At 38.1% G+C, this 27,022-nt stretch overlaps 1 protein-coding gene across 1 annotated transcript in view; it reads left to right on the top strand.

Annotated features, from left to right (window-relative positions):
- USP9X (ubiquitin specific peptidase 9 X-linked) overlaps positions 1 to 27,022 on the top strand; it is a 70,784-nt gene that overhangs the window by 37,544 nt on the left and 6,218 nt on the right. Inside the window, exons 15-41 of the mRNA XM_081199227.1 lie at positions 445 to 532; positions 2,749 to 3,091; positions 5,284 to 5,379; positions 5,771 to 5,982; positions 6,542 to 6,782; positions 7,013 to 7,162; positions 7,262 to 7,382; positions 7,872 to 8,002; positions 8,490 to 8,768; positions 8,972 to 9,097; positions 9,640 to 9,765; positions 10,637 to 10,803; positions 11,741 to 11,849; positions 13,212 to 13,358; positions 13,557 to 13,703; positions 14,745 to 14,967; positions 15,905 to 16,125; positions 17,401 to 17,591; positions 18,638 to 18,811; positions 20,032 to 20,173; positions 20,643 to 21,393; positions 21,956 to 22,079; positions 22,375 to 22,600; positions 23,526 to 23,655; positions 24,157 to 24,342; positions 25,147 to 25,367; positions 25,705 to 25,793. Of these exons, the coding sequence (XP_081055353.1) occupies positions 445 to 532; positions 2,749 to 3,091; positions 5,284 to 5,379; positions 5,771 to 5,982; positions 6,542 to 6,782; positions 7,013 to 7,162; positions 7,262 to 7,382; positions 7,872 to 8,002; positions 8,490 to 8,768; positions 8,972 to 9,097; positions 9,640 to 9,765; positions 10,637 to 10,803; positions 11,741 to 11,849; positions 13,212 to 13,358; positions 13,557 to 13,703; positions 14,745 to 14,967; positions 15,905 to 16,125; positions 17,401 to 17,591; positions 18,638 to 18,811; positions 20,032 to 20,173; positions 20,643 to 21,393; positions 21,956 to 22,079; positions 22,375 to 22,600; positions 23,526 to 23,655; positions 24,157 to 24,342; positions 25,147 to 25,367; positions 25,705 to 25,793 (5,161 nt within the window). The remainder of the gene's footprint in view (positions 1 to 444; positions 533 to 2,748; positions 3,092 to 5,283; positions 5,380 to 5,770; positions 5,983 to 6,541; positions 6,783 to 7,012; positions 7,163 to 7,261; positions 7,383 to 7,871; positions 8,003 to 8,489; positions 8,769 to 8,971; positions 9,098 to 9,639; positions 9,766 to 10,636; positions 10,804 to 11,740; positions 11,850 to 13,211; positions 13,359 to 13,556; positions 13,704 to 14,744; positions 14,968 to 15,904; positions 16,126 to 17,400; positions 17,592 to 18,637; positions 18,812 to 20,031; positions 20,174 to 20,642; positions 21,394 to 21,955; positions 22,080 to 22,374; positions 22,601 to 23,525; positions 23,656 to 24,156; positions 24,343 to 25,146; positions 25,368 to 25,704; positions 25,794 to 27,022) is intronic.

A 27,022-nucleotide genomic window follows, 5' to 3' on the forward strand; every position in this document is an offset into this window, starting at 1 on the left:
ACATATTTAAGCAAATACGTGGGGAGGGGCAGAATTATTTTATTGGCAATGCTGCCAATTTTGTGTACATTTGTGTATTTTTACAATAGCTATAAAATGTGCTGTGATTGAAATTTATATCTCCCACATTTTGCTTAACTACTTCTGGAAAAGTTAATTTCAACATTTGCTGCAAATATGGTATCCAATATTGGGTAGTTTCTGATAATTTTCCAAAGTAATTTTGTTGTTGGAATGTAAACTCTGCATATACCTTTCAAATAGAAAAGCCATCACTAATTTTAAATACTCTTTTAATAGATAAGACTGGATATGAAACTTTATAATGTATGCAACCCTAAGCACTTTCTTGGACATAGTGGCACGTCCTTTAAAGAAAAATTGAAAAGGTTTTGCTGTTGGATTAAAAAAAAAGTATTATAATATTTTGTATTAAATTTTCAGAGCATGGAGAGTACGATCCACAAACTGTAAGACCTGGGAGTAGATACAGTCATGTGCAAGAAGTCCAAGAACGTCTGAACTTCCTACGGTTGGTTTTAGTGATACTTGCTTTACATTGGGTGTAAAAGTAGCAATCTATGCTGTTCAAAAAGCAAAAAATGAATGCCCCTTTTTGCTGTTGAGAACAGCGGATCTACAAAATGATATTTGTCTTGTGGCTGAATCTATTTCTAGACAAGGTCGCAGTAAGGCACATGGCTAGAAACAAGTTCCTCTTGCATGCTCTTTAGTTCCAGGTCTTACCAGCTAGAATGCACAATCCCTTTATTTGTCTCATTCCCATGTCACAGATGAAGGCTCACTGGCTGCTTTCATTTATCCACATACCAGCTCTCTATTGCTCCTAGCGCAAGCACTGATGATCTTTATTCTAACTAGTTGAGTTACTGCTTAATTGCTCTGCTGCCCCCAGAAGAATAGGGGCAGAGAGTGTACTGGTACACTTTTTAGTCTGATACAGCTGATGCAGACATATCCCTTGTTTCATCAAAACATGTTTGAAGGAGCAGGTTTTCTGATGGTAGGCCAGCAATGATATGTGATAACACTAGAAACCTTTCCATATACAAGGGATTAGAAAGAGGCATGCAGTACCTCAGTCAAGGAAAGAGATGACTCATGTACAAGTTCTAATGTTCTTAAGGTTTGAAAATATAGAGAATGAATATTTCTAGCCAAGTGTCCATTCCACAGACAAGGTTCCTCACTTAAGTTTACTCTGACATCCCTATACTTACTGCTTACACACACACACACACACACACACACACACGCACACACACCACTTGGCTAAAAGAAAAAAGCCTTGAATATTAGGTGAGATAAGCCCAGAATAATCTACTAAAATCAGAGCACATGTATTCTTAACTATGATGGTGGATGCTTTATTTAACACTTCTGAAGAATATACAGTTGTAATCAAAAGCATAACAAAGCATTTCCCCCCTAAATATTCGCAGTAGATAACACCATGAGAGGAATGGTAAACGTTCTGATTATGGCTGATACTGCTCATGTTCCTTCTAGGTGTGAAACGTATCAGCTGGGATTAATGGGGGAAGGATACCTTTATTTATCCATGTGTGACCACTGGATAGAAGAATTGTTCTTTGGACACAGTAGTTAGGCTCTGTGTGAAATTCACACAATTTTCTCTGTGCAATTTGTACACAATTTTCTTTACTGCTCTATTCTGCTTTGGATAGTTATTGAAGCATTTTTCTGCTTATAGTACTGAGACAGATGCATCTACGGGAAATCAATAGCTGGGATTTTTTTGTAGGACTGAAGGATGTTCAATGAAATTGAACCAGCCAACTAGTCCAAAAAAGTACATAATACCTATTTATCTAGGCTGCTTGGCATGATACAAAGGCAATCTGTTTGCTTAACTCAAATTTTCTTTTATAGTTGGGATTCTAACATCTTTTACCTGCTTACACATGTCAGTATGTGACTGACATTTGTGTACAGAGTAGTTGTGTGAAATGTCAAGTTTATAATATGCATATTATTTAATCTGGATACCGTATTTTTTGCTCCATAGGGCACACCAGACCATAGGGCGCACCTAGGGGTTTTTTTTTTGGGGGGGGGAATAAAGATTTTTTTTATTCCCCCCCCCCCAGCCCCAAAGAGCAAAGAAGCCAAGACAGCCAGCGGGATGAATCTCTTTAGCTACACACAACCTCTCCAGCCGGGAGAATCTGCGTGTGGCTTCGTTTTTAGCCGCGGGGCTGGGGTGGGGGAAGCCCAAGCTTCCCCAGCCCCCAGAACAGGTCTGGGAGCAGAGGCAAGGTTGCGCAGCCTTGCCGCCGCTCCCGGAGCTTGCAGGCTGGGGGAGCGCTCCGAAGGTTTGCAGATAGCTGCTTGAAGCCCAGGGAGCGCAGTGGGAGTTGGCACTGCGCTCCCTGGGCTTCAGGCTGCTATCTGCAAGCCTTTGGAGCCTGCGGGCATTCCAGCTGGGCTCCGAAGGCTTGCGGATAGCTTCCTGAAGCCTGCATTCACTCCATAGGACGCACACACATTTCCCCTTCATTTTTTGAGGGGAAAAAGTGCGTCCTATAGAGCGAAAAATACGGTAGATTGTTCTCTTTTCTGTGATTGAGAATATTCCAGAATGTATGAATACATTGGAGAACAGTTGAAAACAGCATCAGCTACTGAGTTTCAAGTGTTAATTCATAGAGTTAGAGCAACATTTCTAATTTTAATGACTTCTTGTTTCTCTCTGTTTCATTCTAGATTTTTACTGAAGGATGGTCAACTATGGCTCTGTGCTCCTCAGGCAAAACAAATATGGAAGTGTTTAGCTGAAAATGCAGTCTACCTGTGTGATCGTGAAGCCTGTTTTAAATGGTATTCTAAACTCATGGGAGATGAACCGGATTTAGACCCTGACATAAATAAAGACTTCTTTGAAAACAATGTTCTTCAGTTGGACCCTTCACTCTTAACAGAAAATGGAATGAAATGTTTTGAACGTTTCTTCAAAGCTGTGAACTGTCGAGAAGGGAAGCTAGTTGCAAAGAGACGAGCCTATATGATGGATGACTTGGAGTTAATAGGATTAGATTACCTTTGGAGGGTAAGTGTAAAAGTACATCTAACTTACTCAAGTTGTAAAGGTAAAGGTACCCCTGCCCGTACGGGCCAGTCGTGTCTCACTTAAGAGGCCGGGGGCCAGCGCTGTCTGAAGACACTTCCGGGTCACGTGGCCAGCGTGACGAAGCTGCTCTGGTGAGCCAGCACCAGCGCAGCACATGGAAACGCCGTTTACCTTCCCGCTGGCAAGTGGTCCCTATTTATCTACTTGCACTTAGGGGTGCTTTCGAACTGCTAGGTGGGCAGGAGCTGGGACCGAACGGCGGGAACTCACCCCGCCACGGGGATTCGAACCGCTGACCATGCGATCGGCAAGCCCTAGGCGCTGAGGTTTTACCCACAGCGCCACCCGCGTCCCCACTCAAGTTGTAGTTTATAGTAATTTGACAAAAAAGTTGGTTTGTATGGTTAGGCCATTAAAATAAAAGTTCTGCAGCTGTTATTACATGTGAGTTCTACTGTGTACTTCAGCTACGCATTGCCTATTTTGATACGCTGTGATTTGTACAAAGTGCAAAATCGGCACATGGCTTGGTGAAAAACTCATTTGATGTTGGATATGAGGTTGCCACAGATACTTATTCTTTCTAGTGCTGCTGCAGAAGTCTGCTATGTCCATGCAGCTACACAATGCTTCCTGAAGTCATCATTATATATGTGGAGTATCAGGTTGCAACTGTGGCTTTGGTAGTTCGTTGCTGTCACACTGTAAAAGGAGTGCTCTCTCTGTAGGAATGGCAATCAGTGTCAGGAAAGCTACCAATTATGTAGTTTGCTTTCATTTTCTTCCTCTGTTCAATTAGTCCAGCTGTCTCACTACCCAAACTGGCAGAAGTAGTCTTGGGTGTAGGGTTGGAAAATTCCCAGACTTGGTGATTTCAAAATCCATGCTGACTTGGGACATTATGGCTGCCATGGCAACCAAGGGGCTGCCTCAGTACAGAATTGACCTGACAAATAACAGGACATAGCCTTGATCTTTTATTTACAAAAGGATGACTGGTAGATGGATTAGTATTGTAGGGCGGGGTAGGGGTATGTTTGCATTACCCTGTTATGGAGCAACCATTTGCCTTTAGCCTGCAGGAGTGGAGTACTTAATCAGCAGCTTTGCCCCTCGACTTGGGGGATTTTCCATATGGCATTATCTAGTGCTCCTGCCAAGTCCCTGGTCTCACAATGGAAAGTGTCATTGACCTACACTTTGAAAACCTTCACATTGCATATCAAATAGGCACATTCTCCATTATCATTTCAGCACCTTCCAAATACATTCCTTTTTTTCTACAAACCTTCTAAAATCTTTATTCCAATTGGTATTTATTTTGTATTTGAATTGATTTTATGTAGGTGCTACTGTTTTAAGTTTGTTATTTATAGTTGTCATTTACATTTGTTTGTATATATACAGTTGTTTTGTTTTTATATATGTTATATTTTAAATCACAATTGCTGGTCAAGTTAACCTCTAAATGTTCAGAGCTGCACTGCTCAATCTTTTAATGGGAGGCAACGCTAATTTACAGTTAAAACCCCCGATAAGTTATTTTTTACTATTGGCCAGGCTTGTAATGAGATACTGGAAGAACTCCGATGGCATTTCTTTGACAGACTGGTACAATAATGTATGGCAAATAGCATTTGGGGGAAAATAGACTAATAAAATAAAATTGGCTCAAGGTTTGAACCATAAAATTATTTTGCAACTGATTGGTACAGCTTTGTTATTATATGTGGCTAAAACTGAAAACATCCGACTCCCTTCACATTATAAAACTTTTTGATTAGCATAAATTGTATATTGCTTTCTATGTAAATGGTTGTCTGGGATAGAACTTATTATGTTCTTTGGATGTTATTTCTGATGTATTGCTTTAACTTCATCTCATGGGCTAGGGTGGGAAAATTTATTTTATGTGTGTATGATGTTGTCATATGTTAGATGAATCTAATGACTTTTTTAAAAATTGTAAATCACTTTGGGATGCCTCATGGAAAATAGTTCATAAATGAAATAATATTACTGTGTGTTGTATCGAAGCCAAGAATGGGTCATAAGACCATTTGCAGTAGATTTTATATACATATTTTTGTCAAGATTGCACTTAGCGATTTTATTCTCATAGGCCATAATGCTTAAGTTAAAGTGGTATATGCTTTATATTTCTGTCTTAGGTTGTAATTCAAGGAAGTGATGACATTGCCAGTCGAGCAATAGATCTACTAAAGGAAATCTATACCAATCTTGGTCCGAGATTGCAAGTAAATCAGGTAAAATTATGAAAAAAAACTGTTGTTGTTTTTAAAAAATAGGTAGCATCTACCATTTTCATTGATGAAAGTCTCCTTCCTTAGTATGCTTTGCTTGAGGACTATTTTACAAAAGTAAATCTTTGAGAGCAAACATTTCTTCTTTAGCTGGCTCTTCATTCAGATAGGAATTCATACTAACTAATGGCTTTTAAGTTGTTAATTGCCATGTATTTTCATCATTCCAAAAATTCTGTTGGCACACTGAAGCCTGCTAAAAATACTAGTGTTGCTGGAATCTTCTGCTCAGGAGTGTCATCCTTGCAAATTACAGATGTAGGATTAATTTGTCTCTCTTGTGATCTTTTATATTGTTTTGTTGAGATATAGCTATCTCTTGGCATTTCTGTAGGTAGTAATCCATGAAGACTTCATTCAGTCCTGCTTTGATCGTTTGAAAGCATCCTATGATACTTTGTGTGTTTTGGATGGCGATAAAGACAGTATTAATTGTGCAAGGCAAGAAGCGATAAGAATGGTGCGAGTGTTGACCGTTTTAAGAGAATATATAAATGAATGTGACAGTGATTACCACGAAGAACGAACAATTCTACCAATGTCAAGGTTTGTGGAAATTTCAAAACTCTGGTAAATTAGGATGCAATATTAAGTAATTTTCCGAGTAATTGTGGTGTTAGGATTCTGCTATGCATCTCATATTGTGTAAAAACTTTTAAATAACATAGCCTGTGTAATATATTAGTACAGTATATTTGTAGAATCATAAATCTTATATTTCTGATTTCCTTGCCACATACATAAAGGCAAAAGATAATCCATTCATTATATGCTGTAGATAACCTTTTCAGATTTATTCCCCTTTAGTCTAGCAAACAAGTAGAAGAATTATTAAAAAGTAAGCAAAATTTTCTGAATTCCAGTTTTATTGGAGTGTTGTACTCTTTTGAAAATAAAATAAATCTTAACGAGTAAAGTCAACTATGTCAGCAAAATACCGCTATTGGGGCAATTATTAGGTATTGTTCTAATGTGACATTTTGGCTGGCCTGTTAAAGGCATTGCCCCAATATAAATTTAGTTCTATAATTCTCCCTGGCAGTAGTAAACGCTTTTAAAGATTTTTGATTGTTTTAAGTGGTATTATCTTTATCTTTGTTCTCAGAGCTTTTCGTGGTAAACACATCTCTCTGGTAGTTCGTTTTCCAAATCAAGGCCGGCAAGTGGAAGACTTGGATGTTTGGTCCCATACAAATGACACGATTGGTTCAGTTAGACGTTGCATTCTCAATCGTATTAAAGCCAACAGTGCACATACAAAAGTAGAGTTATTTATTGGAGGCGAGCTAGTAGATCCAGCAGATGATAGAAAATTAATTGGACAATTAAATCTCAAAGATAAAACAGTAAGTACTGTAAATATAATATATTGATCAGCTTACTTATTTTTGAAAGTTCCCTGTTGAAAGTTAAATGAATGCATAAATATAATTTGAAATAATGGCATGTTTTGTGAGTAGCTATAGTATTAACAGTTTGATATATTCAGTCAAGTTTGCTATTAGAAAGTGACTGTTTTAACAATTTTGTAAAATCTCTCCATTTTATCACTTTCTTTTACTTACCACCCCCCCAGCTAATTACAGCCAAGCTTACACAGATAAGTTCCAATATGCCTTCAAGCCCTGATAGCTCATCTGATTCCTCGACTGGTTCTCCAGGCAACCATGGCAATCACTATAGTGATGGTCCAAACCCAGAAGTTGAAAGTTGCTTGCCTGGAGTTGTAAGTAAAGAACAGACACACGCTCAAAATTATAGACTGAAATTTATTATCTGATATTAGGAGCTGGTATCTCATGACAGATTTTTGCTTTTATTTTAGATCATGTCACTGCATCCTAGATATATCTCGTTTCTTTGGCAAGTTGCAGACCTAGGCTGTAGCCTAAATATGCCACCTCTTAGAGATGGTGCACGGATCCTTATGAAATTGATGCCACCAGGTAAGATTTATTTTCAGTGTATTTTCTATTTATAGAAAGTGAAATGTAGAGCATCTTAGAAGCTACCTGTACAAAACAATCAAACTGCATGTTTAACTCTCCATGTTCAGAATCAGTGTGGGGATTCATCTGTGTGAGTGTGTTTAAAAGCAGTGCACACACACTGTTGCCCTTTCCACTCCAGAAAGTTCAAAAGCGAGTATCAAGCTGCTTTTCCTCAAACTGGTTTTGGGGTTCTTTGAAGACACATGCTGAAAGAGGTGGTCATGAAAAATTTCTAGTGCATGCCATCTCTCCAGTTTGCAGCATTTGTCTTGGGACTGAAGCAAAATGTGATTTTCAAAGAAAAAAAGACAAAAATTCTCCATGTTCTTCAGTGCTATCTATTCCTTTGCAGTTTCAATGTATTACACTTTCCAAAAGTGCTTCAGAAATCTATATTGTATTCTCTGTGGGAAGAAACCTCTTTAAATTGTGCTTTTATTCCAGATAACACTACTGTAGAAAAACTAAGAGCTATTTGTTTAGACCATGCAAAACTCGGAGACAGCAGCCTTAGCCCATCCCTTGATTCTCTTTTCTTCGGCCCTTCTGCATCACAAGTGCTATATCTTACAGAGGTTTGTAATATCTCATTTTTAATATTTTGATACTTGAAATTTTCCTTCTAGTATTATTTTTACACTGAATTCAGGGATCACACCCAAATTGCAGAGTACAGTTCTACCTCTAGTTGCGGACACGATCTGTTCAGGGGTGCCATTTGCACCCCGAAAAGTCTGCAACTAGAGTGGCACTTCTGCGCATTTCTGCGTATGCACATGCGGCGAAACCTGGATGTATACACTTCTGGGTTTGCCGCGTTCTCAAGCCGAAAAGACACAACATGAACATAACGCAACACGAGGTATGACTGTACTGCAAGGCCTTCCCATAGGACTGGATTGTGGGGAAGGTTGCTCATGGAGAAAAGAGCTTCATCACAAAATGTAAAGGAAGCAAATATGCAAAAACCACCCTCTCATCTTGCATTTTAGTATACTTAGTTTAAAAGTTTGCTGAATTATTTTTCCCGTTTTCTTTCTCCCACTTCTTTCCCCCTTGCAGGTAGTTTATGCCTTGTTAATGCCTGCCAATTTACCTCTGGGAGAAGATGCCACTGACTTCCAGTACAACTTCTTAAAAAGTGGTGGCTTACCTCTTGTGCTGAGTATGCTGACCAGAAATAACTTCCTGCCAAATGCAGATATGGAAACAAGAAGGGGTGCCTACCTAAATGCTCTAAAAATAGCAAAACTATTGCTAACTGCAATTGGCTATGGCCATGTGAGAGCTGTGGCGGAAGCTTGTCAGCCAGTTGTAGAGGGCACAAGCCCAATGTCACAGGTAACGTTAACTTTGTTCTTAAAGCAAAATCGTAAATGCTTTATTGTGATCTGATAACCAGTAAATATTTAAAGTCTGATATTGACTAGTATTGCTTAATTTGTAAATGGCTATGGAAATCTATTTTTTCTCCACCATGTTAAATTTTTACAGTTGAAGATAGTATGTTCTTTCTTTAAAATATTGAAAATAAATTGTTCCAGATCAACCAAGCAACTCATGATCAAGCAGTCGTGTTGCAAACTGCTCTACAGAACATTCCCAACCCAACCTCAGAGTGCATGCTAAGAAATGTAGCAATACGCCTTGCACAGCAAATATCTGATGAGGTTAGTATAATTTTCACTATTCCCACAGTTCCTGATTTAGGCTTAAGGCAGTGACTTGGGGAGTGGGAGAGGAGAATCTGTACTTTCCTCAGCAGCTGCTTATATATCCTTAATGGAAGCTTGTCTCTAGTGTGCAAAATAGAAGGAGCTTCCTTAGTGGCATATGGTCACACCTTAACGCTTCCTGGTTCTGTAGTTGCTGATTCGTATCCCTGTGCCAGGATACTGTCCCTTTCGAGAGGAGCACATACTTTGCATTCATAAATCTCAGTGCCGTTTTAAAAATATATGGTAGTAGGTGATGAGAGAGACTTTGGCTAGAGACCCTGGAGAACCACTTCCCAAGTTGACAGTACAGGGCCACATGGACTTGGTATGAGCTTCAGCCTCCAGTGCAAGAATACAGACTCTCATGGATTCAGATTTTTGGGAAATGTATTAAGTGTTTGCTTTTTTTACTCTTGCTCTCTATGCTTCTTTCTCCCTGTCTGAAGTAAAAACATTTGGAACAGTTATATTTGATGCTATCTTTCTATTTTTAGGCTTCAAAATATATCCCTGATATTTGTGTTATTAGAGCAGTGCAGAAAATAGTTTGGGCTTCAGGATGTGGATCAGTACAGCTGGTATTCAGTTCAAATGAGGATATTAGTAAAATTTACGAGAAGGTAAGAAATCCTAAGCAACCTTTTCTCTCAAACTGATCTTTGATAAGGCCTATCCTAGGAAATTCAGACTTCAAGTGGCCTGTTTAGAAATTGTAAGCATTTTTATATGATTTTAAATAATTTTCATCTAATAGATTTCCGAGTTAAATTGTTGGTAGTTACTTTGCTGGCACTTTTGTTGAGAGAATGCCTTTATAGTTTTTAAGAAAGCACTTCAGTGTTACCTCATTGAAGCATAACTTCGTAGCAGTCTCAGTGCCTTTTTACAGTCCCATGTGGATGGAGAATTCTTGGGTTGGGGCAACTGGCTAAAACGATTTAAACAGTTCTAATTTTGGTTCCCCTGTTTTGTTTTTTTCGGGTTGGTGTTGGTAAAACGTTTAGTTGGGGTTGGCGGTTATTTTAATTTGGGTCTTCTTTTTCATTTCTATTGATCGATTGGTTTGTTTGTTGCTTTTATAGGATATTTTTTGTTTTTTTTGTTTTTTGATGTTTTGTTACATTTTTATATATGTTGTAAGCTGCCCAGAGTGGCTCGGGAAACCCAGCCAGACGGGCGGGATATAAATTTAAAAAATATTTTTTATTTATTACTATATTTTCCCCGCCTTTTCACTAATGCCTTTTCCCTTTCACATAATTTCAGCATTGTGTCAGAATTGATGTTTGTATGTGTGGCTATAAATAAGATAACAGACCGCATTATTATAATTAATCCCTGTTTCAGTTGTAGGCCTTACTCAGGCTGTAGGTTGTAGTAAGTAGATGTTTGTTCTCAGTATTGGTTTGTATCTGAAGGGAACAGTTAAGAAAATCATTAGTTCCTCTTCCATACCTGTTTAATGTCACTTATTTCTGATTAATTTTACAGACAAATGCAGGCAATGAACCAGATGCAGAAGATGAACAAGTTTGCTGTGAAGCACTCGAAGTGATGACCCTTTGTTTTGCCTTGATTCCAACAGCGCTGGATGCACTTAGCAAAGAAAAAGCTTGGCAGACATTTATCATTGACTTGTTGTTGCACTGTCACAGCAAGTAAGTGGTTTTTTTTCATCTCACAGTTGCTGACTCCAGGTGGCAGCAGGTGACTGTAGATGCCCAATTCATAGTACACTTGCTGGGCTGTGATTTCATTTGTATATCTCTAGATCATAATGGCTGTCACTATAACTGTGGTATGGTGATGTTTTTTATTTTCATTTTCTGAGCCAATATCAGGAGATGCACAGGGGGGTGGGGGAAGAAAAGGCAAAAGCCCTTCTGTACAAGCAAATGTGTTTGCACAGAGCTTTCACTGATAGGACTGGTTAGGTCAATCCCACCTATTGAATCCAGATTTTCAGCTAGAAGCCAGAGGAGAGCAGCAACAATCATGATGTCATAAACTCTCAACATTTCAGATGAAGTGTGCCCACAACTGGCTATGTTTTATCTCTTAAAGAATGATTCTCAGATACCTATATTTGTCATTCCCCAAAATGTTACAGATGTGATGGACATCCTTGGTTCTAAACTATCAGAACCAATTTGTGGGCTATCACAGATTCCACATTTAACATTCATCAGAAAGGACAGGTGATCTCCTGTCCTTTATGGATCTGGTGTTCAGGCTCTTGATTTTATTTTCTGTCAACTAAATAACTTTTAAGTGTCATTGCATTTGGTCCTTTTTGGTTCAAGTGCCTTCACAAAACACAGCTTCGCTTATCTCCCTTCTACACATGCAAGTTGTGCATGCCCACTGCTACCTGGAAGACCCGAATCTCCCGTGGTCTCTTTAGAATTTGACAGCACCTTCATAATGTAGATTTCAAATTAAATTCCTCTTCCCTCAATCCTAGGAACTGAAAAAGCAAAGACACTCCTTCTGATAAACATGCAGGGAAGCTGTCCAGCAAATCTCAATTAAGAGTTGTCTTGTTTACAAAGTATCTGTATTAATTTGATTTTTTTCTGGTTAATTTCCCCCCAGAACTGTTCGTCAGATGGCACAGGAACAGTTCTTCCTAATGGCTACCAGATGTTGTATGGGACAGAGACCTCTGCTTTTCTTTATAACTCTGTTGTTCACTGTTTTAGGGGTAAGGCATTTAAAACTCCACATTGTTACTTACACTAATGTCTATAAGAATTTCCTGCAATAGATTTTTATAGATACTTTCCAATAGCTCAGTGCAGTTAACAGATAATACTTGAAATAAAGAAATTAAGATAGTATCATGTATTGCATTTGCTTTTCCTTCTGAGCCCCACATTCAGTGTTATGAGCCTCAAGCATTTTATCACTGATACCAGTCTCATGATTAATTCTACAATCTACTGGAGCTGTTCCTAGCTTTGAAACCAGGTCCACAAATCGGTATACACATGAAAACATTCAAGGTGGTTTGAATTGGAGCCCTTTGAGTTGCAGCCAATTGATGTAGAAAGAAGGTTGCTTTCTCAGTAGGGCATTTCCCCCCTCTGTGCCCCCAAAAGTCCCTCTTGGGGGTTGGTGGACCTTCATGAAAGGTCTGGAGTGCGTTGGTGGGGCACAGTGAGAGGCGGAATTGCTGAAACTTGGGTTGAGGCAGCTGACATTAATCTTGCTTTTGGATGCAACCCAGTGGTTTTGTTAATTTCTTTAAATCTTCAATTACATTTATAATCTACATTTTTCGACTGTTTGACAGATGGCTAACCTGTGATACTACAGGTATTGTTGGACTGCAACTCCCATCAGCTCCCACATGGTCATTAGTTAGGGATAGCATAGGTAAACTATGATGGCCACCAACTTGGATGGTTTTAAAAGGGGAATAGACGGATTCATTCTATCAGAGCAGTATGCACTCAGATCATGCTTGGAGACTTTGCATAGGCCATCTGGTTGCATAGGCCAACTTTGAGAACAGAATTCTGAACTACATTGGGGGTGGGGAACCTTGGTCCCACAGGCTAATCTTGGTCTTCCAGGGGGTCCATTTGGCCCAGCAGGTCCCCCCCCCCCACAAATCATGGCCACTGTCATACCGTCAGCCGTCATCACTAGCAATGTCAGCACTTGGGTGAAAGGGCAGGATTCAATATTGCATTGGTTGTGTGATCCTGGTCCCAGCAGAGAAGAAGATCACACAGCCTAGACATTAGGATTTAATCTCCACATCAGCTAATGAGCGAAGAGTAGAGATGGGAGCTAGGTCCATGCAATATAAGGTATTTAAAAGGGAAAGGAGGTTGGGGGGGGGAGAGATCTGCAAAGGTTTTTGCAAATCTCCTCCCCAATGTCAAGTAAAGGCAGTGTGCTGGAGAAGTCTCCATGTTTTCTTTGCTTACAAGACCCACCTCTCCCTGTCAAGTGATGGAGAAGGACTAAAGAGGTCACCACTCTTTAAGAAACATTCTGTGTTGCTGTTAATGTAAATCACCTTTTCGAATTTACTCATGACCGCTTTCTCTTACAGAGTACTGCACGAGAACGTGCTAAACATTCAGGAGACTACTTTACTCTATTAAGACATCTTCTTAATTATGCATACAATAGTAATATTAATGTGCCCAATGCTGAAGTTCTGCTTAATAATGAAATAGACTGGCTTAAAAGGATTAGGGTAAGTTTTGTTGTTAGTTTTACTCATTTTACTGATCGTTTTATCTGTTAACATTTATGTTTTAGCTGCCATGTTTATAAGACAGAAAGGTGGGAGCATATTTGTAATGAGTTGTAGCAGTATATATTTTCATTTTAAAGTGAGTTCCCAGAACTTGTGACACAGTGTTTTTTCTTTCTTTTTCTTTTCTTTTGTTAGGATGAAGTGAAAAGAACAGGAGAAACAGGTGTAGAGGAGACTATCTTAGAAGGTCACCTTGGAGTAACAAAGGAATTATTGGCATTTCAAACTCCTGAAAAAAAGTACCATATTGGATGTGAAAAAGGAGGTGCTAATCTCATTAAAGTAAGTAATTGCTATATGGAAAAAACTAAAATCATAATGAAGTAGCTTGGTAAGAAGGAACTTGTAAACAAACATATAGATTTAATTAAATTTGAATAATTTTTAGGAGAGCAGGAAATAGTTTTTATAGAAATGTATGAATTCAGTCCATCATAAAATTGCTGCTGATAATCTTGTGAGAAACCCACTTTTTAACAAATAAAAGGCAAAAGTGAATGATGGATTATACTGTGAGATAAAGCTGGAATTCAGAACTTCTCAGTTTAATATGAGGAAGGACTTCATTGAGGTATTGCCCAGGGCAGGCAGAGTTGCATGATTTAGCATTACCGTACAGTAATAGATTGGCTCAATTCAGTGTGCTACCCATTGTGGGTTTTTAAAAACATTTCCTATGAATTTTGATCATGCTGGAGCATGGCTAAAGGATTGGAAGGGCTAGGATTGGGTGTATGTAAATTATTGAGGGCAAGTGGGCTGTTTCTTAGACTCAGGAAAATGGTGCTAGGTTTCCTTTTTGCCTTGGAATCCTTGTTCAGGCTTCCGTTCCTTCTAGCAGTTGACCCCCAAAGGTTTAAAGTCATGAGACATTTTGGGGTGGTAGGTAATTCTGGTTCAGGTATTGCCTGTGTGATAGAACACATTTTTCTGTATGTGTTAGACAGGCCATTAAGATCTTTGGAGGGGGCCCTTTTCTGACTGCTGCTGCTGAGTGAGACCCAGGCAAGGGCCTTCTCACCTTCCTCTGGAGGTGTGTCTAGCATCATCAGTAAACACTTTGACAGCACATAAACTCTTCACTCAGGCTTTCTTACTGGATTTTGAATCTTTTTGAGTTGTGGAATAATCTATTGGATTGTATTATCTTGCTGTTGTTTGAAGTTATGAGATGTATTTGTAATTTTTTAATGTATTTCTCATTGTGTATTTTAATTGTTTATGTGTTGACCACTTTGCTGTTTTGAATTAAAAGCAGTATATAAAAGGCAATAAAATTATGGATAACTTGATTTTTTTCACTTTCCCTTTTTTGTTTTTCAGGAGTTAATAGATGATTTCATCTTTCCAGCCTCAAATGTTTACTTACAGTACATGAGGAATGGAGAATTGCCCGCTGAGCAGGCCATACCAGTCTGTAGTTCGCCAGCTACCATTAATGCTGGATTTGAGTTGCTAGTAGCACTTGCAGTGGGCTGTGTCCGAAATCTCAAACAAATAGTAGATACTTTGACTGAAATGTATTATATAGGCACCGCAATAACTAGTAAGTACTTTTCATAGATTTTATGCTCTATTTAATATGAAGCTTATATTGATTTAAATATTTGCCAGGCTTTAGACATTATTGGAAATCAAATAATTACATATACTTTTTGCTCTTCCAAAATGTTATTTTGTTTGATATCCAGTGATGTAGACCCATTTGAAATCAGTGACAAGTAATAAGTCCATTAATGTCATTGAGTATTCTAATTGACATTGGATATAATCATTTGTCTTTTCCTTGCAGTACTTGCCAGATATATTAATTATAATTCCTAAGATGAAATGCATAGAGAATAGTATCTATGGTTGGGATGCATGCTTTGCATATTGAAGCAGTTCATGTATAGACATAGGCAATTGTAGTAGGATTTTCCATTTCAATAAAGGATATTACTGACATCTGAGGCTGCTTCAGAGGCACCCAGTGGTCTAAGGTTGTTGTGTGTGTGGTTTTTTTGGGGGGGCAGGGAAAATACATTGAAGGAGGTGTTCCCATTGGTGCAAAAACCCGCCATAGATCTTTGAATCCTGTTCCATTTGTTTACAGGCCTAGTATAAGCAAGCTAATAGATTTACAAATCTCTCAAGAATGCTAGTGATCTCTAAATAGTATAATTATTTAAAACAGGAGTAGGCAGTGTAGTGTCCAAAACACTCGGTGGGCACCATGTTGACTATCACTGATTTAAGGGGTACTCAATTTTTAGCTGCTTTTTATTGTAGGCTTCATTTTGATTAAATGCAAATATCAAATCTGAGATTTTGTGTGCCAAGGACTGGAATAAGAATATATACTTAGTAAGTCTCATTGATCAATGGAACAGGCTTTGAAATGAACTTATTCCGTACTAGGGTATTAAGTTAATGGCTGTTCAGAAGTGTATAGTTTTATTCAGAAGCTGAGCTAATTTTCTAATACAATTGATTTCTCCTAGCTTGTGAAGCACTAACAGAATGGGAGTATCTTCCACCTGTTGGACCACGACCACCAAAGGGATTTGTAGGGCTAAAAAATGCAGGTGCCACTTGCTACATGAATTCTGTCATTCAGCAGCTGTACATGATTCCTGCCATCAGGAATGGAATCCTTGCAATTGAAGGCACAGGAAGTGACGTAGATGATGATATGTCTGGAGATGAGAAGCAAGACAACGAGGTAACACTACATTGTTCTTGACAAATTTTAATGTAGTTTAAGACTTTCCCTCCTCCCATAGCTCTATACTGTATATCTAGTTATAATGGGAGATATTCAACTTTACGCATACTCAGAATGGATAATAACTTAAAGAGAAAGAAACGGGAATTTATGGCCACTGGGGGGGGGGGGAGACCATAATGTGATACTATTTGTGAAAACCGGAGAACAATTCCAAACTGGTGCAACACAATAGAATGCCCAGTATCAAAACAATTGATACTGCTATAAATAAGCAATCAAAAGTTGGTAGTCCCATGCTGCTTTTTATTGTTTAATTAAACACAAAGATCTCAACCCATTGGGTGACACCCAAGTAAGGTCATATTCAGAGTAGTTCAATTTATTTTTGGAACTATTCTTTAATAATGTTAGTGGTACATTTTATTTAGCTTTTTTATTACTTAATCTGCAATTTTCTTTTACATTGATAGCTGTAGAAAGCGTAATTTCAATAAAATGTAGCAATTTTTGAAGAATTGATGTGCTAGTTTTCTTAAGCAAAAACAGTCTTACAATGCCTTAAAGACTAGCATATTGATTACGGCAGAAGCTTTTTGTTAGTCTTTAAAGTGCCATAAGACACTTATTGTTGTCAATAAGTAATAACAGTAACTCTTTGGTGGTTGTTATTAATTAAAGTAACATTTCCCCCTTTTCGGTATATGAGATTTAGTAATAAGGGTCAATTATAATGGGTAATGAGATAAAAGTATAATGACAATAAATCACCTTGATTGTATTTAATCTGAAAAAAGAGTAAAAAAAATAAACCATGAGGGCTGCTTCTCATGAGTCTTGTTTTTGTACATGAGTATAGATGTCCACATACATAGGTGGAAGTAAGTGGGTGCAAGATGGCTTTCTAGTCCTTTGAAAAGCCTCTCACAATGGTAGGAGGAGCTTCCTATGCATGGCAAAGTCATGGTGTTTTGGACTTACTGAAAAAAGTAATTGGAAAAGACTGATGTCTGTTTCCGTATCTGTAAAAATCGCAAGCTGAACAATCCTGTTGCTTACTTATGAGAATCTTTAGGTTGCCCGCCTGGACTTTGGAACTGAACTGCTTTAGTTGAGATTAGAACCTTCATAGGGTTTCGTATGTACTTGCATTTAATCTGAGCTACTACTATTATTTCTCTAGCAGACATTACTAGGTTTTGTTCATAAGGCATATTAATTTCTATTTATTTTTTCATGCTTACCATTTATATTACATTACTTTTTTAAAAGAGCAATGTTGACCCACGGGATGAAGTATTTGGCTATCCACATCAGTATGAAGATAAACCAAGCTTAAGTAAAACAGAAGACAGAAAAGAATACAACATAGGCGTATTAAGACATCTCCAGGTCATCTTTGGTCACTTAGCAGCTTCTAGGTTACAGTACTATGTACCCAGAGGGTTTTGGAAGCAATTCAGGTAAATAGGAAATTAACTTACGTTGAACTGTGTTTATGTGAAGTCTTATGATAGAAACAGTATATGTTTAATGAAATGCAGTGGAATTTAATATATACTCCTTAAGTGACAGTGTGATGTGTATCTTTTTAATCATGCAGAAGGCAATGTCAGGAAACCCCAAAATCACTGTATAGATGAAAATATTGGGCTAGTTCAGACATGGGCTGAGTGGAAGGGCCACAGCTGAGGGGTAAGAGCACCTGCTTTGTATGCAGGCCCCAGGTTTGATCCCTGGCATCTCCAGGTACAGCTGGGAGAGACCTTAGCCTGAAACCCTGGAGAGCTGCTGCCAGTCAGTGTAGACAAGTATGTTAGATGGACCAGTGGACTGACTCAGTATAAGGCAGCTTCCTGTGTTCCTCTGCGTAGGCTGTAAATATGGCAAGAACAAGCCATATTTACCCTGCTCTACAATAGGCAAAAGTCTTCAGTGTGAAATGGAACTTAGGCTTATACATTTCTATATGAGCAAGCCCCACTCATGAGAGTGGTCTACTGGTGGAGGAGGTGACTGGAGCACTTGACTAAGAGCCCAAGTTTCAGGCCCAGGTAAACAGTAATGGTTCCAGGGCCTTAAGGCTCATATCTCTACCACGCTGAACATTTAGTCTTTTTATATCTGAACTAGAGCCGGGTCATTTCCCCCCAGTTTCAGAGTTCATCCAGTTTTGAGAATACTTTTCACATTGCCCCTCCCTCACCTCAATAAGGGGAAGGCAGTGCAAAGTGATTTATCGGAGTTCAATTTGTGGTTCCCCAAATGGGCACTGCCAGTCTGCTATCTGTGTATGCTGAGTGCCACCCCGAGTAAGCCAGAGTACTAGCTTACATATTTTAAGAGCTGTGCAGCACTTATGAGGATTGCTAGCTAATTGTAATGCTCAGCTTATATGAAGATAGATTTATATAATAGTGATGTAAAACTACTTTAATTTTTTCATGCTACTTGATTTTGCTGTTAGAAAATCTGTGTGCTTTTATTATGAGAATCTCTTCCATCCTAGACTCTGGGGTGAGCCTGTAAACCTACGTGAACAGCATGATGCTTTAGAATTTTTTAACTCCTTGGTGGATAGCCTAGATGAAGCTTTAAAAGCCTTGGGTCACCCAGCAATGTTAAGTAAAGTTTTGGGAGGCTCCTTTGCTGATCAGAAGATCTGTCAAGGCTGCCCACATAGGTAAGTGTTTCTTCTCTATCATCTCATTTTCATAAAATCAAAGTAATAATGCTCATCCACTAAAAATATGCTACAAGTCTCCCATTTATGGAAAAGTACAGAGACCATTTAGGAGTGGTTTATATTAGCAAGTTACTCTAAATACAGCTGATGTAACGTTCTGAGCCATGTTGAGGAAAGTTATCAACCAAAGTTTCAAAAAAAAATTCAGAGTCAGCTCTATGATAGCAAGACACACATTTTCTGATGTAATTAAGACGGCAATCACCAGATGTTACATATCAGTTACATATCTGAGTATAGCCTGGTTCGTGCTGATATCCCCAGAGAAGCCTAGGCAACTCTATGGCTATGGCTGCTGACACTCAAGGCAACATGCTTTTGTGAGCCCACACTTAACGTTTGTAATTTGTCATTTGGTTTGACAAGATGGACTTGCAACAAAATGCTGCAATATGGAGCACTCCTCTTCTGGTGCCAGCCAGACATGCCTTTATCCAGGATACTTCATTTCGCACCCACCCACCAGCCACCCCAAGATGCTCATAGTTTGTGATCTTATTATACCTTATTAATTCGGGTCGTCCGTCCCCCCCCCCCCGCCCCTTAAAGAGTTTTGTCCTAAAGTCATTTTTAGAGCCTGTAATATCTCCCTATTGTACATGGATTGTGCTGTTTTGGTTACAAAAGGCAACTGGAGAATGAATTTGTAATATGATCAAAATAAATACGGTACTATAGAGTAAAATTTCAAAATGCTTTTTTGAAAGCTGATGCTGTGTAAATGTTAAATAATAGTGAAGCACCCTAAATGTTCCTTAAGTGTATTCAAAATACTAGACTTTATGATATTTTACATTTTCAGATTAAGATGTACAATACTCCCTACCAAAGTTTAAGTCCAGATTCAGAGACTGACTTGCTGCTTGGCTTGTTCACACATTACAGTTGTGGGTACTGATAGGAAGGTCTTGGTGCTGGTCATCATCCACTCGTGTCTATTGCTATTTTTCAGGACTGATAAAGTTGTTCTGAGACAGTTGAGAAAAAAATGTCATAAGCCTATTTATAACCTCTATGGAACAGATTTCTTGAGCATTTTGTACACTTAAAATACACATTTTTGGTACTGTTTTCAAAACATTGCTTCAGGATGAAAATATTTTCTTGAATTCATACTGTGTCAGCATAACTTAACCTAATCTGCCAACAATTAATAGGTACGAATGTGAAGAATCTTTTACAACGCTGAATGTAGATATAAGAAATCACCAAAACCTGCTTGACTCTTTGGAACAGTACGTCAAGGGAGACTTACTGGAAGGTGCAAATGCATATCATTGTGAAAAATGCAACAAGAAGGTAACTGAAATACAGCATTTTTCTTTTTCCTTTTTCTCTTTTTATAAAAAAAACTTTGAAAATTCATATGAACGTGTCAACTATTTATTTAATTTTGGAAGACCTAATGCAGGCATGGCCAAACTTGGTCATGTTAGCTAGGGATAATGGGAGGTGTAGTCCCAAAACAGTTGGAGGACCAAGTTGGAGGCCTGAAACATTTTAAATGGCTTCATTGTGTAGGAGAACTGAGAGTTACAGTTACATACTTCATAACCACAATTCAGGAAGGACTGTTAAAGCTGCAAACCGATCTTTTCAGTATTATATCAAATTTGTCTGTGATATGCAATGCATAATATATTGATATATTGGTATATTATAGCACTTTGACAAAGAATTGTGGCAATATTTTTCACTTGCATTTGTAATTGGCATTGATAATTTACACAGATAGAATACATTAACATGTGAATCTTTTATTCCTTAGGTTGATACAGTTAAACGCTTGCTAATTAAAAAGTTGCCCCCAGTTCTTGCCATCCAACTAAAACGATTTGACTATGACTGGGAAAGGGAATGTGCAATCAAGTTCAATGACTATTTTGAATTTCCGCGAGAGTTGGACATGGAACCTTATACAGTGGCAGGAGTAGCTAAACTAGAAGGGGATGATGTAAATCCTGAAAATCAGCTGATACAGAATGAACAGTCTGAAAATGAACATTCTGGAAGTACTAAATACAGACTTGTTGGTGTATTGGTGCACAGTGGTCAAGCCAGTGGTGGACATTACTACTCTTACATAATTCAGAGAAATGGTGGAGATGGTGAGAAAAACAGGTGGTATAAATTTGATGATGGTGACGTAACAGAATGCAAAATGGATGATGATGAAGAAATGAAAAATCAGTGTTTTGGTGGAGAGTACATGGGAGAAGTATTTGACCATATGATGAAGCGCATGTCTTACAGACGTCAGAAGAGGTGGTGGAATGCTTACATTCTCTTTTATGAACGCATGGACACAGTAGACAGAGACAATGAACTAATAAAATATATTTCAGAACTTACAATGACCACTAAACCCCATCAAATTAAAATGCCATCTGCCATTGAGCGAAGTGTACGGAAGCAAAATGTCCAGTTCATGCATAACCGAATGCAGTACAGCCTAGAATATTTCCAGTTCATAAAGAAATTACTGACTTGTAACAGTGTCTATCTAAATCCTCCTCCAGGTTAGTGTTTGGATATTTATAATATATTTTGACAAGAGGTAGTGAAAGTACATAGCTTTTAACATTTCTCATATTTTTGTGTATCATTTTAAACATTACAAATTTGGATAAGAGACTATTATTCCTCAGGCATTTTCTAATATGTAAGAGTGATAGAAAAGACAAGGTTGCTGTTTCCTTGGTATTAAGCATTATTTACATTTGCTTAAAAAACGTATTTGGCCGATAAATGCAACAAAAAAGATACTGGTGTCTAACTGAAGTGCTGTGGTCTGTAAGTCCAACCGTTTTATAGATCACAAGAAAAAATGTTTAGCAATGCTGGCTGACAACTTAAGTTTGAGTACTGAATTCTCTTAAATATCTTTCCTGGTTTTTTTAAAAATAAAATTTATATACCACTTAATATAAAAAGAAATCTCTGAGAGGTTTACATAAAATATAATAATTTTCTAATAATTTAAGATTTATATTGAGAGTCAGGTTGACAAACAACCCGGAATAATCTGTTGTATCACTTTCAAATAAATTTCTTAACATTTTGTCTTCTGTTTCTCTTTAGGTCAGGATCATCTATTGCCTGAAGCAGAAGAAATAACCATGATTGGTGTTCAGCTTGCTGCTAGGTTTCTCTTTACCACAGGATTTCACACAAAGAAAATTGTCCGTGGTCCTGCCAGTGACTGGTATATTTGCCTTTAAGAAGAATTTGACTGTCATAAGTTTTATTGTACTGATTATATGGTACAATTTAATCATTCAGAATGTGAAATAACAGTGCATTGAAACTGAGCCTCAAAACCACTGTTTCTAGTTGTTTTTAATTTGGTTAAAACTTGGGTTAATAAGGAATCCTGGTTCATATTAATCATGGTTAACAAAGCTCCTACTACTAACATGCAGTGCTAGAGTTGAAGTGTCCACCTTTATACACAAGTCTGTTTTCTGGGTATGTGATGCTGTTAATTTATTTTTTTCCAGGTATGATGCTTTGTGCATTCTCCTTCGTCATAGCAAGAATGTACGTTTTTGGTTTGCGCACAATGTCCTTTTCAATGTTTCAAATCGCTTCTCCGAATACCTTTTGGAATGCCCTAGTGCTGAAGTGAGGGGAGCATTTGCAAAACTTATAGTATTTATTGCACATTTTTCATTGCAAGATGGACCATGTCCTTCACCTTTTGCTTCACCTGGACCTTCTAGTCAGGTATGCTTTTTCTACAATCAGAATACAATAGTAGAGAGCTGTCAAATTCTATATAGTCTAAATATAAATTGATATAATAGAATTTTTGTATAATCTCCATTTAGCACAGGGTGGGGAACTGTTGACCCACAAAGGCTTTTTATGTGACCTGCAAACCCCCAACACGTTTTGTGGCCACAGAAGTGTTGCTGCTTGGGCGAGGAAACACCATTGCTCACTGCTTCTCCTCCTGGCTTCCTCCACCACTTCTGCAAAATTTAATTGCTCCTTGCTTTGAGGCACTACATGTCGCTTTTACTGTAATTCCCAAGTAAACTGTCACTCCAAGAGTATTCGGTGATAATCACCTGTGCTCGGCTATCTTTAGACACCCAAGCACTCAAGAAGCAGCCGTTCCATTGGGAACTGTAAGAGAAGCCAGCTATACCTTGCAGCAAGGGGCAGGGTGAGAGAAGCCAGTCCCTTGGAAGTTTGGTGGTGAGGAAGTTGCAACCCTTGGGCTCAAAACAATTTCCCATCCCTGGTTTCAGAATTATTTATTTATTTGGTCTTTCTCCTAAGTTCTTGACTACCTTCCTGAAGGTTACTGTTTGAATTGGTCTCATATTTAGTACCCCTGCCTCTCCCAGCTTAATCTGCTAAGTAATGTGTGATACATTCCTCTATTATTCAGTATAGGATAAAACATTTTAATCACAGAAATTTGATACAGTGAATAGTTCAGGAATTTGATATCATTAGTTCTGATAATTAAACAATAAAAGTTGCATTTCATTCTGGTTTGAGAATTTACATTCAGCTGGTCTTTTAATAGGCTGTAGTGAAGCAGCTTTACATGTTTAATAATAATAATAATAATAATAATAATAATAATAATAATAATAATAAATAAATAAATAATATCAACCTTTGTGTTGTTTTGTAGGCCTATGACAATTTAAGTTTGAGTGACCATTTGCTGAGAGCAGTACTGAATCTTCTTCGAAGGGAAGTGTCAGAGCACGGGCGCCATTTGCAGCAATATTTCAACTTGTTTGTGATGTATGCCAACTTAGGTAATGTGATGTTTCACCCTAAAGGCTTTGTCCATGTTGTTCTGTCACTGCACTTACTTAATAGTCTTGACTCTTGCCCATTGAATGCTTAATGGTGCGGCATAAATTGTTATTAATAGCTTAAATCCGTGGTTTTCAGTCTGTGCTCTGGGGATCCCTTAATGCAGGACAGTCTTCTCTGGAAGACAGCCACCCACCACTACCAATTTTTCCGTGATCCCACAGCTGCAAGGGAAAAGAGTGTTGGTTGGTTTTTCCCCAGAGCTATTCCTCAGCAGACAATTGATGCGTTCTTAATCTTGTTGAATCAGAAAGGTTTTGAGTGATTCTGGCTGGATTGTTGAAGGCATGGAGTATTGTATTCACAGTAAATGCCCATTTATGGATTTCCCAATGTGAACAGTTATCTGAATATTTTTTGTTTATATGATTCAGTTCAGTAGCTTAAATGTAGCTAAGTATGTTTTCATTATTCTTCCTCTTTTTCCAACTTCCCTTTAGGTGTAGCAGAAAAAACACAGCTTTTAAAACTAAATGTACCTGCCACATTTATGCTTGTGGCACTGGATGAAGGCCCAGGTCCTCCAATCAAATACCAGTATGCTGAACTAGGCAAACTCTATACTGTGGTGTCCCAGTTAATCCGCTGTTGCAATGTGTCATCACGTATGCAGTCTTCTATCAACGGTACTGTTAACTCTGGAGCATTTAAACAGAATATATTTGTGATTAAATGTGTGTGGCAGTTTATTATTCATCATGGCATCTCACTAATCTTTTGTCTGTTACGCTGGCCTGTGTTTACTTAAAGATTTGGAAAAGTTTCAAATCATTAAAATACAGTAAGCTCACAACTTACACACGTTTAAGTTGTGCTCGTTAAGCTTTTCATGCTTGGCATTTTTTAAAGAAAAGAAATTAGAAAGGAGACTGGCATCCAGGAGAAAAGACTTCAGCAGTCCCACCTGCCATTGTACCCAATGTGTTTTGACTATACTTGATTTTTAGTTTAGGCGTGATTGTGATCCCTGGAATGTAACCTTCCATGTAAGTTGAGGATTTTCTGTATTACCAGAACTGTATGTGCAAAGGTTGGTTCTCTTAAATGTGTCTAGATGTGACACAACTATTCCATATTTTGCTAGTGCAAGTTAAGCCTATTCCAAGGGAAGTCTTAGAAAAGCCTTGTTTAATTGTCCAGGCTTTGATTTTTCACTAAGGAATACTACCAAACCCCATGTTTTACAAAACCAGCCGCGATGCTTTACAGTGATCATAACTGTTACATCAGAAGTTGAATCTGCATCTGTCAGACTTGGCCTAGGTGAATACTTATAGAATAGCGATTTTCATAATCGAACAAGAGACATTTCACATATGTATGTAATGTACTTCACATGTTCTGTGAAGTAATTAAAAAGATGACATTAAATAGTACCTTGTTGGTTTCTGTAGTTCAAATAAAAAATAATATAACAAATTTCTTTTTAGGTAATCCTCCACTTAGCAACCCTTATGGTGATACTAATTTATCACAGCCTATAATGGCACTTCAGCAGAATGTGGCAGACATCTTGTTTGTGCGAACTAGTTATGTGAAAAAAATAATTGAAGACTGCAGTAACTCAGAAGAGACCATCAAACTACTTCGCTTCTGCTGTTGGGAGAATCCTCAGTTTTCATCTACAGTCCTTAGTGAACTACTTTGGCAGGTAAAAAATGATTAAAATGTCAGGAAAGGTGTGTTTTATTCAAGAGGTTGATGTGCAGATGTCATTGTCCCTTGATTTTCATCCTCTTAGTCTTTAGAGTTGCAACAAGTAGTGGTTACTTTAAAAAAAGTCACCACCAGAGAAAATGAATGCTCTTTCAATGATAAAGCCTAATTTAACAGAAATATTTCCTTAGCTTGCGGCGTTGAAACGAAAGCTCATTCATAATATAATACTGTACCCATCCAGTTATTCATAGCATGAATTCTCCTGTACTACACACTTAAATAATCATTAAGTGCATGTTAATATTTTCCTCAAATTCCACTTTTTAAAGGTTGCATATTCATACACATATGAACTTCGACCGTACTTGGATCTCCTTCTGCAAATCTTGCTAATTGAGGACTCTTGGCAGACTCACAGGTTAGCACTTGGGTTTCTTGTGTTTTTGGATTCTGCATTTTTTGCATTAATAATGTGGTGCTTCTGTGTGAAAGTCTTGGTGATTGCTTCATGGAGACATAGCATATTTTAGTTGCCTACTGGAAACAATAAAGTACCTTAAGCCATATCCAAAGTGACTGTTAACAGAGCATATGGGGACTGCCAAATGGTCATGCACTCTGTATACCTATACCTATACCTATATATATATAGAGAGAGAGAGAGAGAGAGAGAGAGAGATATGTATGATGTATATGATAAATTAGCTAGCAAGTTTTTTGTGCAATTGTTACTTTAAATTAAATTTTACAGATGAGTTTAGTTGTTAAAACTGTTAATTCCTTGGTTCAGCTATCTTCTCTGAGAATGCACTAGGTGGTTCTGGATAAAGCATTATTCTCTTCTCTGCTTCCCATCTGTTACATGGGGGTGATAATACTGGTGTACCTTCTTTGGCGATCACTCGTAGCCGAGTAAGATTGTCTTCCATGAGCACAGTCTTAACAGTGAGTCCATAAGTGACTGGGGGAGCCAATTCTGGATCCACACATCTTTCCAGATTGGGGACATAGGTTTCTGGGTGGACGTTGATCATGGCGGCATACTTTAGCAGGAAGAAGACAAGAAGGACTACTGAGATGAGGGGGAACTGTTTTGAGTACTTGGGGAAACTGCTATATAAACACTGAGCCTTATTAAATTGGTTGACTGTTCTATTTTGTGTGAATCAATCTGCTATGAAAATCATTCAGGCTATAGCTCAAAAGGATTTTTAATTTTATTTCTGCAGGGAAGTGGAGGGAGTTTATGGTAGAGAAACAGCAGCTGGGTTCAGGAAAGCTTAGGCAGAAATGGAGACCTGAGCTCACTTTGCATGGGCCCTAAAAAAAATCTGGTACAGGCCATAATGGTGATTACCAAGTGAGAAAATGAACACATTCTGCATATTTAGATGTCACCCTTTTAGAAGAGGGTGTGAAGAAAAAAATTAAAAATATCACTGACAGTGCTTCACAACTACTGGTACTCTGTAATGATACGGCAAGATCCTAGAAGAGAGACATTCCATCTTGTTATGAGTAGAGGGGGCGTGCCTCTCCTAAGATTGTGTCTTACGCCCACAGTTTTGCAAGTACAGACACTGATTATCTGGATCTGCTGGGTCTAAGCTTGTGCAACATTTTAATTTATGATGCTGACATTTACAT

The sequence above is a fragment of the Podarcis bocagei genome (assembly GCF_964188305.1).
Source record: "Podarcis bocagei genome assembly, chromosome: 6".
NCBI lineage: Eukaryota > Metazoa > Chordata > Lepidosauria > Squamata > Lacertidae > Podarcis > Podarcis bocagei.